This window comes from Echinops telfairi, unplaced genomic scaffold (genome assembly GCF_000313985.2).
Source record: "Echinops telfairi isolate 266 unplaced genomic scaffold, ASM31398v2 ScPeMD7_5592;HRSCAF=6446, whole genome shotgun sequence".
Classification (NCBI taxonomy): Eukaryota; Metazoa; Chordata; class Mammalia; order Afrosoricida; family Tenrecidae; genus Echinops; species Echinops telfairi.
The window spans coordinates 34,137,163-34,155,076 of record NW_022109491.1 but is presented as its reverse complement, the minus strand read 5'-3'; the positions used below and the strand labels follow the sequence as shown (position 1 = coordinate 34,155,076).

Genomic DNA, 17,914 nt, shown 5'->3' with positions numbered 1-17,914 from the left:
CATGGAGCTTATAGGACTGATGTGTACACAACTGAAGGGTATTGCAATGGCATGTTCTTATAGTAGTTTGTACATACACACATTTTCAATTTCGGTGGGCTGGGTCCACATGTCTCATCTTGCTAGATGCTATCCAGGAGGTTCCAACTCTTAGTGACCATATGTACAATAGAATGAAACGCTGCCTGGTCCCGCGCCAGCCTAATTGTGTTCTTATCTTTGAGCCCTCTTTTTTGCTGCCCCTCCACTTTACCAAGCATGATCTCCTTCTCCAGGGACGGGTCTCTCCTGACAACATGTCCAAAGGATATTTTAACTGGTTCTAGTTAATGCCTCATTCAAGCAAGATCTTCTCTGCGGCCCAAACCAATCGTTTCGTCTCCTCTAAATACTAGTTGGAGATTGATTTTAGGTCCCCTGAAGTACATTTAGTAGTATAATTAGGAACAAGCAAAACAAAAAAGCTACCTCACTGCCATCCAGTCAATTCTGAGGCACAGTGACCCTATAGATTTCTCCAGTGGAGCACCTGGTGGTTTTGAACTGCTGATCACGTGGCTAACAGCCCAATGTGTAACCACTAAGGCACCAAGCTCCCTCCTGTAGTACAGCTCTCTTTAAGACCAGGATAGAGAGAGCTCATCTCTTTCACGGTTTACTTGAATTGGCCACATCACCCCGAGAATCGCGTTTTCAAACCGCTAATCCTCCCTCTGGCTGTAATAGTCTTAAACACAAGGGGTCAGTGGTCCAGAGGAACAGAACTACCTGGAAAGAGAGACTTGGAAATCGCTAAAGGCAACTCCTAGGTGAAATCTCAGAAAACTACACAGCGGTGCCTGAGAATTAATTTATTGTAACTGACTGTATCCTTATTGATTGGTTGATTTTATCTGTTTGTACCCAAATATTAAAAGCTTTGATGATAATTTAATATTATTTTTAATCATTATGTTTTGGGGTACATTATTGTCTAGTTTGACCATTATCTCAAAGTAAACAGGAATGATTCCATACGTACATACAAAGGTTAAATTTCCTATCCCAGGCAATATGAGATGCATGCCCACCGTGTCATTCCATTTTTCATTAATCGACTTCGCTGTTCATGACCGTTCTGTTCGCCATTGAAGGGGGGATACATTCTCCAATGACCTGCTTCTCTTCAGGAAAACCCGGACGTACCCATCCCCTTATACTGGAGCCTTGGCACCAATGGCGCAAGTTCCAGCTTGGCAACACTGGGTCAGATGTTTATTTTCAGCGGATGGCTGGGAGGAAAGGGCGGCTGTTGCCAAAGCAACCAACACCCTGGGCAACCACAAGTCGAGGCGCTAGGGGGCGTGGCCTCGGCGAGCCCGAGCCGATAAGAGGCGGCGCCGCAGCCCCGTCCGGAGCTGGGCCTGTCAGCACCGCCGGGCGCAGGCGAGGCGGGCGGCCTAGCTTCTCCTCCCATCTCCTGGAAGGCCCAGTCGGGCGGGCCTGGACGTTGGCAGGCGAGGCCACGCACCCCACAGCTTCCTCTCCCCACAGCCCCTGCCGAGGAGCCGACATGGCGGGCGGCCGCTGCGGCCCACGGCCCACGGCGCTCCTGGCCGCCTGGTTCGCCGTGGTGGTGGCGGCGGCGGCGGCCAACCCAGGGCAGGCGGAGCCGGCGGCAGAGCGGAGCCTCGTCCAGCCCATGACCGCCTCCAACTGGACGCTGGTGATGGAGGGCGAGTGGATGCTGAAATTGTGAGTGTGTCCGCATGCCACGCTGCCTTCGCGGGCACCACCCTCCCAAACCCGAAAGGGCCCCGCGCCTCGGACATGGACCGCGGGCCCGCGAACCGCTGAGCTCCCTACCTGCAGCGCCCGAGCGGGGCTGCCGCGCTGCGCATGCGCACGGCCCTGCGTCAACTGCTGGCAGGCCCAAAGCATCTTCATCTTTTTTACCAAGGTGGGGGTGGGGGAGGGAGTTGGGGGCACCTTACCAAGGCGAGGGGCGGGTGAGGCGGTGTTAAAAAATCTGCCAGACAAATCGTGTGCTGTTAGATAAAGGTTTGTGTGTAGAAGAGAAAGGGCAGTCATGCAATGACATGTATGTGGTGCATATGGAACATGGACGAGGCAAGGTATTTGTAGACGAATTGGCAGCAGCACCGTGAAGGTCAGGCCAATTGTACAAAAGATCATTGTCCTCATGTTGAAGGCCCTGAGATGTCATTGTAAAAGCGAAACAGAAAGGTGGCGTATTTTAAGTTTCAAGCAAGTTTTATGCAATTTTTGGTACTTGTTATAATTTTCAGATAACGTCTCAACAAGTCGGAATTGACTGGCCCGCAATGAGTTTGGGTTTTGTTAGTTTTTAATGTATGTATACATACCGATTTAAATCTGCAACTGTCATGGCCATTAATAAATGTCCTCTTCCTGCGGAGAGGTTGGAAAGGTTCGAACTGCGGACCATTCTTTTGCAGCTGAACAAGAAGACCAAAACCATCTGCTCCCCAGGGCGCTGCCTTTTGAATAATAGACGATGCTGAATGGTGCATAGTATCTTTGCTTGATGGAGGTGGGGGAATCTAGCTTTGAGTTCCGAGAAGGCAAGGACCTTGTTCAATTTAACGTTTAAAATGTTGGGCTACCAATGACAAGATCTCTGGCTCAAACCCATCAGCCCATATGCAGGGAAAGGTGAGACTTTCTGCTATAAAGATTTATAGTCTCGGAAACCCACAAGGGCAGCCCTCCTCTATCCTGTGGGGTGACTATGAATCGAGTTACTGATGGCAGTGAGGGAGCTTTTAGAGGAAGGAAATGATCATTTGAAAGCAGGCTTACAGTTGGCAGTGGCAAAAGCTGTTTCCTTAGGAGAGACAGTTCTTATTTTCCCTCTAAAATGATAGTAAGACCACATTTTTGAGCCCCAGATTTGGGGCAGTGTGCAGACTTGATCACCAAAATTTTGAGTAGTTAACTGTATGCAGAGACCCAAATTTGGATATGCCCTTCATTTGCACACAACCAAAATTTCAGTTTCTCAATTTAGATGGTGAAGAATCTGACCTGGAAATAAGATACAAGCAGATGCTTATGGAGTGAGATCCCCAGTGTGGGTTGAGGGCCTAAAGTTAGAGTGCAGATAACTCTCCAGATATGCATTATTTTTGTGGAGACACCCCTCCCCACCCACCCACACATATCCACCCAAAAATCAAACTCATGCCATTGAGTTGGTGCCGGCTCAAAACAGCCCCACAGGACAGAGTAGATGGGCCTCTGGATGCACTGGTGGTTTCAAACTGCTGATCTTAACAGTGGCAGCCCAATGTGTAACCACTAGGACACCAGGGCTCCTTACTGTGGCCACAAAGAAGGGAATTTTCAGCCTTCAAAGTAAAATGCTTTGGGGAGCATAATGAATCATTGAGGCTATTAAGAGGTTAGAGACAGAAAACACTTATTAAAATAAACCCCTACGATGGAGAGAGGGAAGGCAGCCATTTTCAATTAAGAGGAACAGCTTTAAAGTAAATGGAGCTCTCTGTTAGGACAGTTTATAATAATTTATTTCAACTAGTCTCACAGCCCCTCCTCTCCCCCCAGTAGATACTTTCACGATGGTGTGGTTTTTCTGGTAAAAGCAGAGTTTGTGAATGAAGGTACATGATGAAGGTCAAAGGAGAATGGATTCCGTAAGCTTAGTGGTGGCACTTCCTTCTTGGTTTCTTTTGGAATAGCCATGTGATTTTTGTTTGTTTATTTGTTTAAAAATAAAAGAACTAAAGAATGCTAACACCAGATCAACTCCTTTTATGTTTGGCCATATTGACCCTTCGAATTTTACTTCTTTATATAAGCCTAGACATATTAATCAATAGCCCTAAATTTGCCCCGTGCCCAGTTTTTGGAATTTGCGTGGGCGGGGAGGCGAGAGGAGACTCTTAACCCATGAGTCAGCTGTGCAGATGCGTGCAGGCCTTTCCGTGTGCGTTCTGTTTCCACGGAGGGGACTCCAGAATAGGTCAGTGGAGAGGAAATGGACTTTAGGCTAGTGTATCCAACTTGCTCTTGTGTACCAGAATTTCAGTACTTGTCCTAAAGAATTGTGGTCTGTGTCTAATTGTGGGCTAGTTTTCTGTTTTCTTAGATGGTAAAACTCTTTTCCTGGAGAAACCCAACGTTTAAAAACAAAAAATAAAAAACAAAAAACAAATTCAGTATATTCTCAGGGCCACAATATGCCTACTATACATTTCTAAGAATTCATAAGCCACCAGTTAGTTTGTTTTCTGATGAATATAGTAGGAAGACGTGCACTCTGTGCAGGTGAAATGATCATAGTGAATGGAGTCTATTAGGATCCACACGATTTAGTTCCATAGAGAAGTAAGTTGGAGACCCTGGAGGAAATAAGATCATGAGATGTAAACGACAAATACAATGCACGTAGCTATTAACCAAACCATTGGAGGATCTAATCCATCCAGAAGCATCTTGGAACCTGGCTGTCTGCTTTTGAAAAAGCAGCCATTGGGAAGCCTAATTTTATTCTGACACACATGCGCATAGAAGTAGAAGTCAACTAGATGGCAACTGGTAAAGAAGTAGCTTTGAAGGCCTTTCGGTAGCTGTGTTAATTTTTTATATTTTATCTAGCAGTATATTTGCTTTTGACATAAGTAATTCTTAAACTTTTTAGACAAGGCCTTATGCAAATTCTATATTATTCTCTTGACTCATATTAATAATGAAGTAAACATTACTTAATTGTCAACAAGTAAATGTCAAAAATTATATATATTTAGGCCCCAGTTGGATTATTATCACATTTGGCCACTTTGACATACTGCCTGTTTTTCTCTGACTTTTGAGTATTTCTACATGTAAGTTCAGTAATACTGATTACAACCTTTAAGGTGTGTATTCCCCTTTTAGATTGCTTCTGTCCAATAATTTAAGTTTCCATCAGTGTTGTAGCATTTTGCCTTCCCACCAGCAATAAGGGTTGCATTTTCCTCATATCCCTACCAATATTTGTACTTATTCTTATTGAATATATGGTTGTCATAGATATTATTCTACTTGGTTTCTTTTACCTTTGTTGTTATGATCTTTTGATGATCAAAAGCTTTAAATATTTATGTTTCCAATTAAAAAAACTTCTTTTGCTACTTGTGCATTTCTTACTGTATTATATAAAAAATTAGGCCTGACCGTCTTCTCCCTACATTTTCTTCTAAGAATTGTTTGGTTTAAGTTTTCACATTTAGGTGTCTAATCTGTTTTTTGGATTTGTTTTTGAGTATGGTATGAAGTATGGGTCTTGTTTTTTGTTTGCTTGTTTTCATTTGGAAATTCAGTTTTTCCAACACTACTCATTGTCTTCTTTAATACTTCTAGCAATGTTTTATAATTTTTAATCTGTAAAAGTCCTTCATATTTCTAAGTTAATTCTAGATATTTTATTAACTTCGATACTATTGTAAATGAAATTGCTTTCCCAATTTTCCTTTCAGATTTCTTGTTGCTGGTGTATAGAGATACAACTTCATGTGTTGGTTGACCCAGTATCTTACAACTTTGCTAAATCCCTCTGTTAGCTTTAGATGTTTTCTTATGGACTCTGTGGGGTTTTCCATAAATGTGATCATGCCATGTGTGCATGGAGGTAATTTTGATGCTTTTTCACACTGGACAATTTAGATTTCTTGTTTTACTGCTCTGGCTAAGACTTGTGACAGATACTGAATAGGAGTGGTGAGAGTGCAAGCACCCTTGTTGTGCTCCCAATTTCAAGGGGAAGCTCCTAATCTTTCTCGATTAAGTGTAATGTTGGCTTTTCATAGACACCCTGAATCATATTGAGGAATTACCCTTCTGTTCAGTCTTCTTGAGCTGTATTAATAATTTAGTGCTACTTTGGTGGAGTTTTCAGATATATGTACATTATTCGTTTGTTATATAATACCTTCTGGGAATTTTTATTTTACATTGAAGTCATAGAAAAAAACCAATAATGCAATTTCTGGTTATGTTGGCATTGCTATTTTAATTTGTTTTTAAGGACTCAGCAGTGTTTGCCTGATCTGAGACATGGAAAGTTCCTGTTATGAAATTTAATTTGCTATGTATTCTTTGCCTATCAAATAGTGAATATTTGGAGACTTGCAATTGAATTTCTAGTTTTAAATGAAGTTCTTCTCTTTTACATAGAGATATCAGTTCAAATATTACTTGTAATAATTCACCATTTCTATTCCAAAACATGTTAGATAATCTAAAACTTAGCCCATTACTATTTAAATTCTTTTTATTTAATGCTGTTGGGCTTATTGTATACTCAATTTTTTTCCTTTTTGCCTGCTTATCTTGTTTTATATTTTCATCCCATAGTTTTACCAAGCCAGTATAAATGACTTGCTGTGTTATTTTCCCTTGACATCTGATGCAAAAATTGACCTTTCTCTCAGTTAAGGAAAAAAAATCCAATCTTTAAAATGCCTTCCAATGCTGTCTGCATTTCTGATGTTTCATATTCTTCTCCCTTCTATTGCTTTGCAACCTTTTGCTGTTTTAAAAACTTGCTTTGCTTGCATTATACCCATCTTTGAGAATACTGCTTTTGTTCTTTTGAAACATAAGAGCATGCAATGGGAGACAGCTCCTATATTTCATTTCCAAAAGACATACGTAGATCTAAAGTAGCTTAATTTGAGGCGGCCTCATTTAAACTGTTAGCTAAAGGAAAAGTAAATCTTTTGGGTCATATTAATTTGCCTTCTGTAAAGCCCATCAATCTTTATAAAACATTACTATTTTCAGAAATTGTTCTTGTGATGGTCGCATTTCTAAATTGAAACGAGGTGCTTGCTGATGGAAGAAAGTTGGTTGATTTCTCTAGGATCTCTGGGTTGTACTCTTGTTTTTGCAGTACTTTTGTATCTAGAATCAGCATGTTGAACAGGAGCGCCTCAGCTTGCTCATGTCATGCTGGCTTGCAGTTTAATGGATTGTCTTGATTTGTTGCTTGAAGATTTAAGATATAGTCATTAAATATGTAGGTATCAAATTCAGGGTTTGGGGGTCAGGGCTGGGAGACAAAGATGAATAAGGTATAGCCCTTGATCTTCAGAGCTGGTCTCTTCTGTGTTATGAAGGAAATGAACAATGTAAGTAAATTCAAATATGTACTGACTTCTTTGTCATGCACATTTCCAAGTACCTTCCAGTAAGAACCTATGACCTAGGTCCTTTTTGAAAACCAAGCCTGTTGCCATTGAATCAATTCTGACTCATAGTGACCATATAGGACAGAATAGAACTGCCCCCATAAGATTTCCTAAGCTGTAAATCTTTATGCAGCAGATTGCTAGTGGGGCAGGGCACTGTTGAGCAAATGCTGGCCAGTAAAAGATGAGTCTGTCTGCTCTCAGAAATGCTGTATCAGGTCGCCATGATTCAGATTTCAGCTAGCAATAAGCTTGGTTTTAACTTTATTGTTTTTATCATTATTTGATCTTATATCTTTGTAGAAAAGAAGCCTGTCTTTTTCCTGTGAAGTGATTGGTGGGTTTGAACCAGGTAGCAGCTGAGTGCTCAATCACTGGGCGACCTTAGCATAGGCTCCTTAAGTGCTATTCTCATGTCAACTGAGCTCACTGCCGTCCAGGTGATGCTCACTCATAGCAGCCCCATAGGACAGGGCGGGGGTAGAACTGCCCCTGGCGGGTTCTGAGACTGTAACTCTCTATGGGAGTAGAAAGCCTCATCTTTCTTCCACAGAGAGGCTGGACCTTTCAAGCTGCTGGCCTTGCAGTTAGCAGCCCAATGGGTAAAACCACTACGCCACAACATGCAGAGGAGAAGCTTATAAGCAAACAGTTTTTGCTTTCAGAATGTTTCCACAAAGTATCTAAAGCCACAGGAAAACTTCTCATTCTCATCCTTTCCATCTTCATTCTTTATCGTCTTTAGTACAACCACAGTAAATAGTTAAATTATTGTGCTACATGGTCAAATGCTAGATTATTTGACCATCCCAGCAATGAAGTATAATCATTATTGTTCTTGGTAATGTAGGTTCTGTGGTTGTAAAGGTGCTAATTCCTCTTTGTTACTGTTAGGTTCTCATGAGTAGCTTCTTACTCCCAACAGCCCTGCGCACCTAAAACAGAGCCCTCCCCAGCCCGGTGCCATCATCACAATCATTACTAGGCCTTGAGTTCATTGTTGTATCCACTATGTCAGCCCAACTCATTGACAGTTGTCCTCTCTTTTGCTGACTCTCTACTTTACCAAGCATGATGTGCTTCTCCAAGAAATGGTCCCTCCTGAGAACATGTCTAAAGTACTTGGGACAAAGCCTCACCATATGAAACATTTTGGCTTTGCTTCTTCCAGGGTAGATTTGCTTGTTGTTCTGGCAGCCCCACGTTGTATTTGGTGTTGTCCAATAGTGTGACTCAAAAGGTCTTCCTTATTAATTGCCCAACTTTTGCATGCATAAGAGGCGATTAGAATTACCTTGGCTTGGGCTAGGCATGCTTCAGTTCTCAAAGTAACACTTTAAAAAGAGCTTGTTTGCAGCATATTAGATTTCTTGACTGCTGCTTTCATAGAGCCCTGGTGGTGTAGTAATTAAGCAGTGGGCTGCGATTTACATGGTTGGCAGTTCCAAACCACCAGCAGCTTCTTGAGAGAAAGATTGGGCTTTTGACTCCCTTAAACAGTTTCAGTCTTGGAAACCCACAGATGGTTGCTACGACTCAGCATTGAATTGATGGCAGTGGATTAAAAAGAGAGTTAGAGCAAGCAAATATCTTGAGAATGATGAGGGCAATAAATGCACAAATATGCTTGACATGATGTATGTATGGATTGGGATAAGAGTTGTACAAGTCCCCAATAAAATAATTTTTAAAAAGAGAGAGAGAGCTTCCACTAGTGTTGATTGGTATCTGGGTCAAATGAAATTCTTAACAGCTTCCGTCTTTTTCCATTTATTATGATGCTGTATATTGGAACTGTTATGAGGATTTTTGTTTTATTTTTGTTGAGGTGTACTTCATATTGAAGGCTGTAGTCATTGATCTTTATCAACAAGTGTTTCAAGTCAGTCTCTGAGCAAACAGGGCTGTATCTGCATCTCAAAGGCTGTTCTTTCTCTGGTCTTGGTGCTTTGTTCTTTTTCATGTAGTCCAACCTCGGCTCTTTGCTTAGCATATCGATTAAATAAATGTGGTGGAAGGCTGCAACCTGTTCTTAAAGTAGAGTATCCTCTTTTTGTTCCGAAGTGTTCCAACAGCTGCCACGTGACCTAAATACAGATTCCTCATAAAACAATGAAGTGCCCGGAATTCCCATTTTTTGTAGTGTTATCCAAATTTATTATGATACACATAGTCCATAGCCCAATGTTTTTTCATAATTAGTAGAACATAGGTAAGCATCATTCTGCTATTTTCTGCATTCAGACAAGATTCATCTGACAGCAATTATGTCCATCGTCCTGTGTCATTTGAATTAAGTGTGAATTTCTGACAGTTCCCGGTTGATGTACTCTTATAAACGTTTTGAATTATTTTCAGCCAAATATTACTTACGTGTGATATCAATGATATTATAAAATAATTTCTGCATTAAGTATTATAGCTTCTAGAAACTCGTAAATCCAAAAAGGATTTATTTGTGTAAGTCACTACCAGTGCAGTCTATTAAACTGCAAGACATTGTACTGTCTGACATTGTCAAGTGAAGACAATGTTGTTTAACATGTTCTTTTCAGGTATGAGAAGAATACTGAAAAGACAACCCTAAAATGTAGAGGTCCTAGGGGAATTCATGAGGCTTTCCCCCCATTAGCTGATGTTAACTTGGCTACTACAAAAATTGTGTCTCTGTCTGCCACGGAAGTGGAAGCAAAATTTGCCTAGACAAACTCTTTGAAAAGAGAAAGACTTTTATTTGCCTTATCAATTAGGTTAGGAGATGGGATTTAGGTTTTCCAATCACCTTTTCAAACAAAGGAAAGAAAAGGATTTCTCTAGAAAAAGAGGAGAGCCTTGGGAAAGGCAATGTCTACAATTTTGTATCTCTGTCACAGGGTGTATTGGTCTAGGTACTTTGGAGAAACAAATCCACAGCAACTCGTGTATAAGAGAGTTTTATGTAAAGAAAATGTGCATCACGAAAACATCCCAACCCAATGCTGCCCAAGCCCACAAGTCCAACATTAACCCATTTACCCAACACCAGTCCACAAAGCCCTCCACCTCACAAAACAGGCAGTGATGCCAACTGCAGGAGGAAAGCTGAGTCAGTGAACGAACAAGCATCGCAGCACTAGCAGGGGTCTCCACATGGCTGCTTCAGCACCCAGGGCTGCATCAGGATAGGTCCATGTAGCATCTCCTTGGGGATGTCTTGTAGGAAGTCAATCTTGCAAGCTGAAGCAGGGAACTGCTAAGGCAGCTGCACCCGATGCAACCATCACAAAACAAGAGACCTGAGAACTAGAAAGGCGAGGCTTCACCACTCATTTATCCCTCCGCCTTTCAATTAGCCCCACATGTGATTATCGGCCAGGCTGGCACAATTAACTAACTCACACGGCATCAGCCTACAAACATCATATCCTCTCTTCATGCCTTGCCCTGCCCTGATGGTCCGCACTCGCTGGGCTCCACACTCCAGAAAGACTTCTCATGCCCTTTCCCAGGATTTAAAAGAATAAGCTTCATCTTGCTGTTCCTTAAGAAACACTCCTTAAACTCACTCACTGCAGTGGAGACCATTTCAACGTATAGTGACCTTATAGGGCCGGGTAGAATTCCCTCGGTGTTTCTGAGACTGATACTCTTGCAATGAAGAACCCCCTAGCCTTTATTATCTCAGGTCTTGGGTAGCCTTCTCTGTGTGTGTCCTTAGGACTGATTCATTGCTGAGTGCAGGTGTTTGAAGAAATGAGTGGAACACCGGTTATCTTATAGAGAAGTAGTAACTGTTTGAAGTAGTCGAGTCTAATTGAGCAATAACAAAATGAAGAAGTGTGGTACATTAAGGGGTAACATATGATGACTTGGGATAGTTTCTACCAGGGTCAGCTTAACTCAGAAGGTAGAGATATGAGGCATGCAGCTGCTGCCCTGCTCAGTCTCACTCTCCCCTAGGAGCGTTCATACTCCTAAGTGTTTTTATGAGGGAACATGGATGGAAAAATGAGCCTGGCTCATGTCTGCCCCGTCTTAGCTGGTCAGCACCATGACCTAATTGAAGTTCTCGTTTCTGAAGATCAGGTGGAAAAGGGGGAAATGCATGCTTTCGCTTTAGCACCAGGGTTGGTAGCTGTGACTACCCAGTTACCTGAAGAGGGAAAGCATTGAAGAGATGGATTCTGCCTTGGCAGCCCCCACCTGCCCACCAGTGCATCTCTCTGGTTTCTGCTAATGAAGAACATTATTGGTGCATATTCATACATGATGCTCTTCACTGCCCAAATAGGGGACCTATTACACCTTAGCACCCCAAATCTCCTTGACAATTCTTCATGATACTTTGGTTTGTTGGTGGGCGGTTGTCGAGTTGGTCCTTGGCCCATGGTGACTCTCAGGGCAATGGGACAAAACTGCCTGACCAGTTCTGTACCACCTCCATGATCGAATATGGATTGGGCCATTTGTATCTGGGAGGACCCTTATCATAACTTGTACCTATACATTTATTGGTGAGTTCCACCCTCTAGCAGATGCCATAATTTTCAGGATGTATTCAGTTTTTATTATTTCATTTTTCATTTTGTGATAGCATGTCAGAGAATGTTCTCCTATAGATTAAGATTTTACCATAGGGCTTAGAAAAATGAGTAACATTTTCTGTAATTGAGGCATCATTCTTTAGTTTTATTCATTAGTCTTAGAAAAACTGACAGTATGATTCATTGTCACAGATTATTCTCAGTGTTTTGATCAAAGTAAGTAGTAAGGGAAAATTGTATTTTTCATTGGTCATCTCATTGTTCTCATTATTGCAAAGATCGAAAAAAGAAAGAAAAATGAAATGTGTGGCTAAGTGCCTCAATGAACACCTGCCTCCTTTGCCAAGAGACCAGAAGAAGCAGCTGGTTTCTGGCTACATAGTCTGGACACAAAGTGGGAAATGGAGAACAGATTCTCATGTACTCCATACTCTCAGAGCCATGGAGGCTGGAAAAAGCCCTGAAACCATTGCTTTGAGATAATGCTTACACCTGAAATCAAAATATTCCCTGAAATCTTATTAAAACCAATCAGTATAGCTTACCTAATAAAGAATATCTGCCTCGAACATTATGCTGTTTGTGGTAGTTACATAACGGCATGCCAACTTGATATGTAGAAATGTAGGAGTGAAATCTAGCCTGTCAATCAGGTTACAGCCTGATGGTACCTCCTTGGGCGGGTATGGCCTTCTCATAAGGAGGGTCCTGGGAGCTCCGCCACCCTCCACTGCCCCTTTGCCCATATCTTCCTGTCCACAAGCCATGCTCAGACTTGCTCAGGCCCAGTAATGCAGCCACCATCATTGGATCCACACAACTTTGCCTGTGATCACAGCCTGTGATCTTCCTGCATTCTGCATTATTGTGTATAACTGTGTGAATCTGAAGAGAGACTTATGAACTAATATTGAATTTATGGACTTGATTTGGGCTGGGCTGGGATGTTTTATTGATGCACAATTACTTCTTGATATAAAGTTCTTTCCTACACATATGTGCATCACTGGATTTGTTTCTCTAGTCAACCCAGCCTCATACACTCTTGTAGGAACTATGAATATGTATCCAAATGAACAGCAGCAAATCAAAAGATTAGGTAGGAAACTTTGTGGGAAGCAAATTTATGTTAGTACAAGAGGAGCAATTTGGAGAAAGCATGAGAATGTTTGAACAACTCAAATAATACAATCAATGTCACTGAATTGTACATTTGAAAACCAATGGATTTGAATGAAGAGTTATGCTTTAAAATTTTTACATTTAAGAAATAGGTTTATTCAGTGTCTTCCCCATGAAATGCTTAATTAATGAAATCTCATACACAATTCAGTGAGGTCATGGAATAAAAAAGCACGGACTTTCAACCACCTGAAACACAGCAGAACCCAAACTGCTTTCTGCAAGAATACCAACATGGGTAGAGCATGCTGTTGGATTTTTTTTCCTATGAATGGTTACGAATCTTGGGCTGATGCCCAGCTTGGTTTAATTTAACACATACAGTGTTTTGGCTAGCTGGACTATATTTTAAATGTCTTTATGAATTCTGCTTATTTTACAAATCATTGCCACGTAGAAAACATCTAAATGGAAAAGATACAGTTTTATGGTTTCCATGATAATAAAATTGCTAATTCCTCCTGGAGGCTGTTAAGCCCAAGAAGGCTTAATTAATACATGAGAAAAAATTGTGGCAAGTTAGTGGATAGTTCTTAGGAGTAGATTGCCACCATGAACTCATGCAAACATGCCTGTGTACCTAAATGTGATGTGTGTGGGAGGGGGATGAAGCTGACCGGATTTCTGCTTCTTTGTATTCATCTAGCTGTGGAGCTTTTTTCTATATAATAATTCTAAATTACTGCCCTTTATAATCAAAATAATATTCATTTAAAAAGCTTCACTCAACAATGGATTTGCACCCATACTAGATATTCATAACTGGCTTATCTCCATCACCAACAGAACGTACTCATCCCTGGTCACAATTACTGAACATTAATTTCAGCACATATACCTATTCTTATCTTCTTATGAAAGTATGATTAAAATATTTGCCCTTTTGTGATTAATTTCATTCTGCATATGGTCCCCCAGATTCACCCATATTATTATGTATTTTGAGACTTCATCATTATTTTTTTGTAACCAAATAGTATTCCAATGTGTGTATGTACCACATTTTATCCATTCATCGCTTAATGAGAACCTAAGTGTCTCCATTGTTTTGCTATTGTTAGTAATGCTGCCGTGGTAATAGGTGGGCATATGTCTATACCATCACTGCTGTTAGGTCTCTAGATGTCTATCAGGAGTGGGCTTGATGAATCTAAGTCTATTTCTAACTTTTTTGAGGAAGCGCTGTACTGTTATCCATAATGGTTATATTGTTTTACGGTCCCACCAGCAGTGAATAAAGTCTTCGCTCTTTCCACAACCTCACCAAGACTTGTTACTTTTCTCTTTTTTTCCCTCTTCTTTTTTAACCAGTGCCATGTGTGTAGCACGGAGGTGATATCTCATCCTAATGGCTAATCATGAACATCTTTTCCTGTTTGTTCATTGCTTGGATGTTGTTTTTGGTGAAGACTCTCTATGCCTTTTGCCTGTTTTTAGTTGGTATTTTGTCTTCTTGTCATTGAGTTGTGGACATTTTCTGTGCATTTTAGAGATTTAACTCCTATCAGAAAGTTATTCCCAAGTGTGTTTTTTTTCTAGCCATAAGGTTCTCTTGGTATTATTTGACAAAGTATTTTGATGTGTAATGAATTTAATTTTTGGAAGGCCACGTCTACTTTGTTCTCTGTTTTTGTTTTGTACATTTGTAGTTTGTTTGATATTCTACAAACAGTTAGCTCTCACATTGATATTTTTAATGACACTTATACATAAGACCCCTTCAGGATATTGGAAAGGTTTTCAGATGATGACCTGACAGCACGTTAGAGCCTAAATCTTGTTGGGGTATTACATTGCACTCTCTTGCCTTACTTTGTTTTGTTCTTTTTTCTTCTTTTTTTGGCGAGGAGTGGGAGGTCAGGGGAGGCTGGAATTGGTCGTCCCTTTTTCATCTGAGTTCTTTTTGCCTCACTGTAGGGGTAAAAGTTTCTACTTTGAAAAATACTTCAAACAACTCAGGAATGGAAAAGGTGGGAAATAAAATTGGGAGAATTAACATTTTTACGATGCTCAATGTGCTCTTCCAGAACCTAGTATATCTCCCCGGCGTCCCTTAAAACTTACATATATATTTATTATGAACACTGTGAAAACATGCAGAAAAATATCAGGGATGATATAGTAAATACCCACTGTCACCTGCTTTGGCAATTATGAACACATTGCAAGCTTTGTGACAGCTGTGCCTCCCTACTCTCTACCCTTTACCGGTACAATCTACATACATAATATTCATCTACTATGTGAACAAAAATTCCGTGACGGCAAGTCTTTTTTGATGTCACTAATATTCATTCCCTCATTTTTGTCTGTAGTGATTTTTTAAAAAAATTAGGCAGACTTTAAAAATACATGTGTTCTTGGTGGTGGCATTTTGGAATAGTATTCAAATTGCTGTATTTTTTCCCCCCTCTCTTGGATTGTACTGTTCTATTTTGTAACATTGACTATGTTGTTTAACTGCTTTTTTTCTTCTGAGAATTTTTGAACAAGAAAGTTTTGTCATATGCTAATATTTTAGGTGGATTTCCAGTAAATGCTACTGATGGCCTGTATTATTTCCTATGAACCATACCCCTGCCAGCTCTTAAGCCTCCATGAAGCTTATCTCATCAAATACACACACACCACCACCACCACCACCACCACCTGTCATAAACCAAACATACTGCCATTGAGTTGATTCTGGCTCACAGCAACTCTAGTGGGTTTCAGAGGATGTACATCATTAATAGGAGCAGATACCATTGCTTTCGGGTGGCTTGAACTGCAGAACTTATGGCTAAAATTGTCCAGTATTTTCTTGACAGCCCCGACATGGCTTCTTTAGCTCATCACAGTTCCTTCTAATTTCAAGTGATTCCATGCCCCTTCCCAAGTAGCAGTCTTGTCAGGGTGCCCGTTCCATCACCTGCAAGCGATATCCTGAACCACTTCAGCGCTTTCTGCTCTCCGTGTTTGTGCTGTTTTCTAGGACCGTGGGGTATAAAGCGAGGCTACTCGATGACTGCCAGGATGACTACCCAATTTCCCATGTCAGCCCTTCATTTCACCACGTCCTTCTCTATTCCATTTTATATCGACTAATAGATTTAAAATATAAATCTTACTGTAAATCGCATTCCTCTGTAAAGCTGGTCTCTGCCCATTAGTTTTGACGTATCTGAAATTGGGTTGATGAGTTTAATGTCACCCTTGTGAAATTTCTCTCCTTTAGTGGAACATTCAAATACTTTCCACTTCAAGGTCCAAAACTTATTTATAAAGTAACAAAAAATTTTGTTTGAAATCTCAAATTTCAATGTTGTAAGAATAATATGGAAATTGGATAGTTTATGCAGTTCCATAATTCATAAATATCTTATGAAACTTTGATTAATTTTTTTTCTGGAGAATTAATATTTATGCATTAAATCCTAGGGGTAAAATGCATGTTTGTCTGTATGTATCAAATAACTTTGGAAAAGTTTGGTTTGCTCCTTTGCCAAACGAACTTTGAAAAAAGTCAGTCTTCTATCTTGCTCTGTGGACTATTTTCCATATGTGGATATTGATTCACTGTTCTTCTCTTTCAGTTATGCCCCTTGGTGCCCATCCTGCCAGCAGACTGATTCAGAGTGGGAGACATTTGCTAAGAATGGTGAAGTACTTCAGATCAGTGTGGGGAAGGTAGATGTCATTCAAGAACCAGGTAGTGTAAATGTTGAACAATAAATGTCAAAGTGTATACATAATTTTCCATTTTGAAAATTTTCATACATACAGATTTATCTGTGAATTAACCACTTTCAGTCAACAGGTAACAACACGGCATTTCTGGGTCTGTCTAGCACATGTGTAAATATCTACATATGTACTTTTGTTACTTGTAATTCTTTTATTTTTTCTGAACTGTCTGAAAGTAGCATGCAGACATCATTACACTTTACCCTTCAGCAAGCTTGCGTATTATGTTCTGCCTGTTATCTCAAGGAGCTCTTGTGGTGTATTGGTTACAGATTGGTCTGCTATTCACAAGGTCTGCAGTTCAAAACTACCAGCCCTTCTAAGAGAGAAAGACAGGACTTTCTACTCTCATAAACAGTACCAGAAACTCACAGGGGCAGTTCTGTTCTGTCCTATAGGGTTACCATGAATCTGCATCAATTCGATGGCAGTGAGTTTGTTTCCGTTTTGTCTGTCTCTCACTCTGGGGGATACAAGCAGTTTGCCATCCACTCTTAACCAAAAGTTGTCAGTTCTCATCTGCCCAACAGTTCCACAGAAGGAAGGCCTATTTCTTAAAAGATGCTGTGTCTATAAAGATTATAAGCCAGAAAACCCAGCAGAGCAGTTCTACTCTGTCAAAACAACACTTGTCATGAGTCTGAGTCTCCCTGCTGGCAACAGGTTGGGATTTGTGTGTGGAGGGTTATCCCCTATGTGCCTCTTCATAAAACATTCTGAACCACAATCCAATCAAAGTTCACAAATTGCACCTGGTTACTTTTTCTTATAGGCCATTTTCAATTTAGAATAGCACAAACCCGCCCCGCCTTTTTTGTGTGTGATATTGACATTTTTAAGAGAACAGGCTAAAATTTGACTAAATGTTTTCACATGGTGACATTTAATTTATTTTTATTTTTCTATGTTTTTTTTCTAAATTAAAATTTGATCTAGAATATAGATTCCCAAACTTATTTGCCCTACCACCTTCTTTCCAGGGGGAAAAAATAAAGTTTGTCAGCATGCATCCTTTCCCCCCAAAATGAAAAATTTTGCATATATGCAGATAACCCAGAATCCAGGGTAAAGTATAGGTGTCTGCTTTTGCTGCTCTCTTGGATCGTTCCAGCACTTCCAGACTTCCAGGGGGTAGTGGCGTCCACTTAGGTTCTAGCGGCATAGCTAGATTCAGGCTGGACAGTTCTGGCAAGCATGCGTCATAAGCGCTGGACAGTTCTGGCAAGCATGCGTCATAAGCGCTGGACAGTTCTGGCAAGCATGCGTCAT

General features: G+C 40.6%; 1 protein-coding gene across 1 annotated transcript in view; it reads left to right on the top strand.

The window, feature by feature from the left end:
- Nucleotides 1–1,410: 1,410 nt before the first annotated feature.
- TMX4 (thioredoxin related transmembrane protein 4) overlaps nt 1,411–17,914 on the top strand; it is a 43,764-nt gene continuing 27,260 nt past the window's right edge. Inside the window, exons 1-2 of the mRNA XM_004697837.2 lie at nt 1,411–1,734; nt 16,495–16,610. Coding sequence (XP_004697894.1) covers nt 1,553–1,734; nt 16,495–16,610 — 298 coding nt within the window. The 5' untranslated portion in view covers nt 1,411–1,552. The remainder of the gene's footprint in view (nt 1,735–16,494; nt 16,611–17,914) is intronic.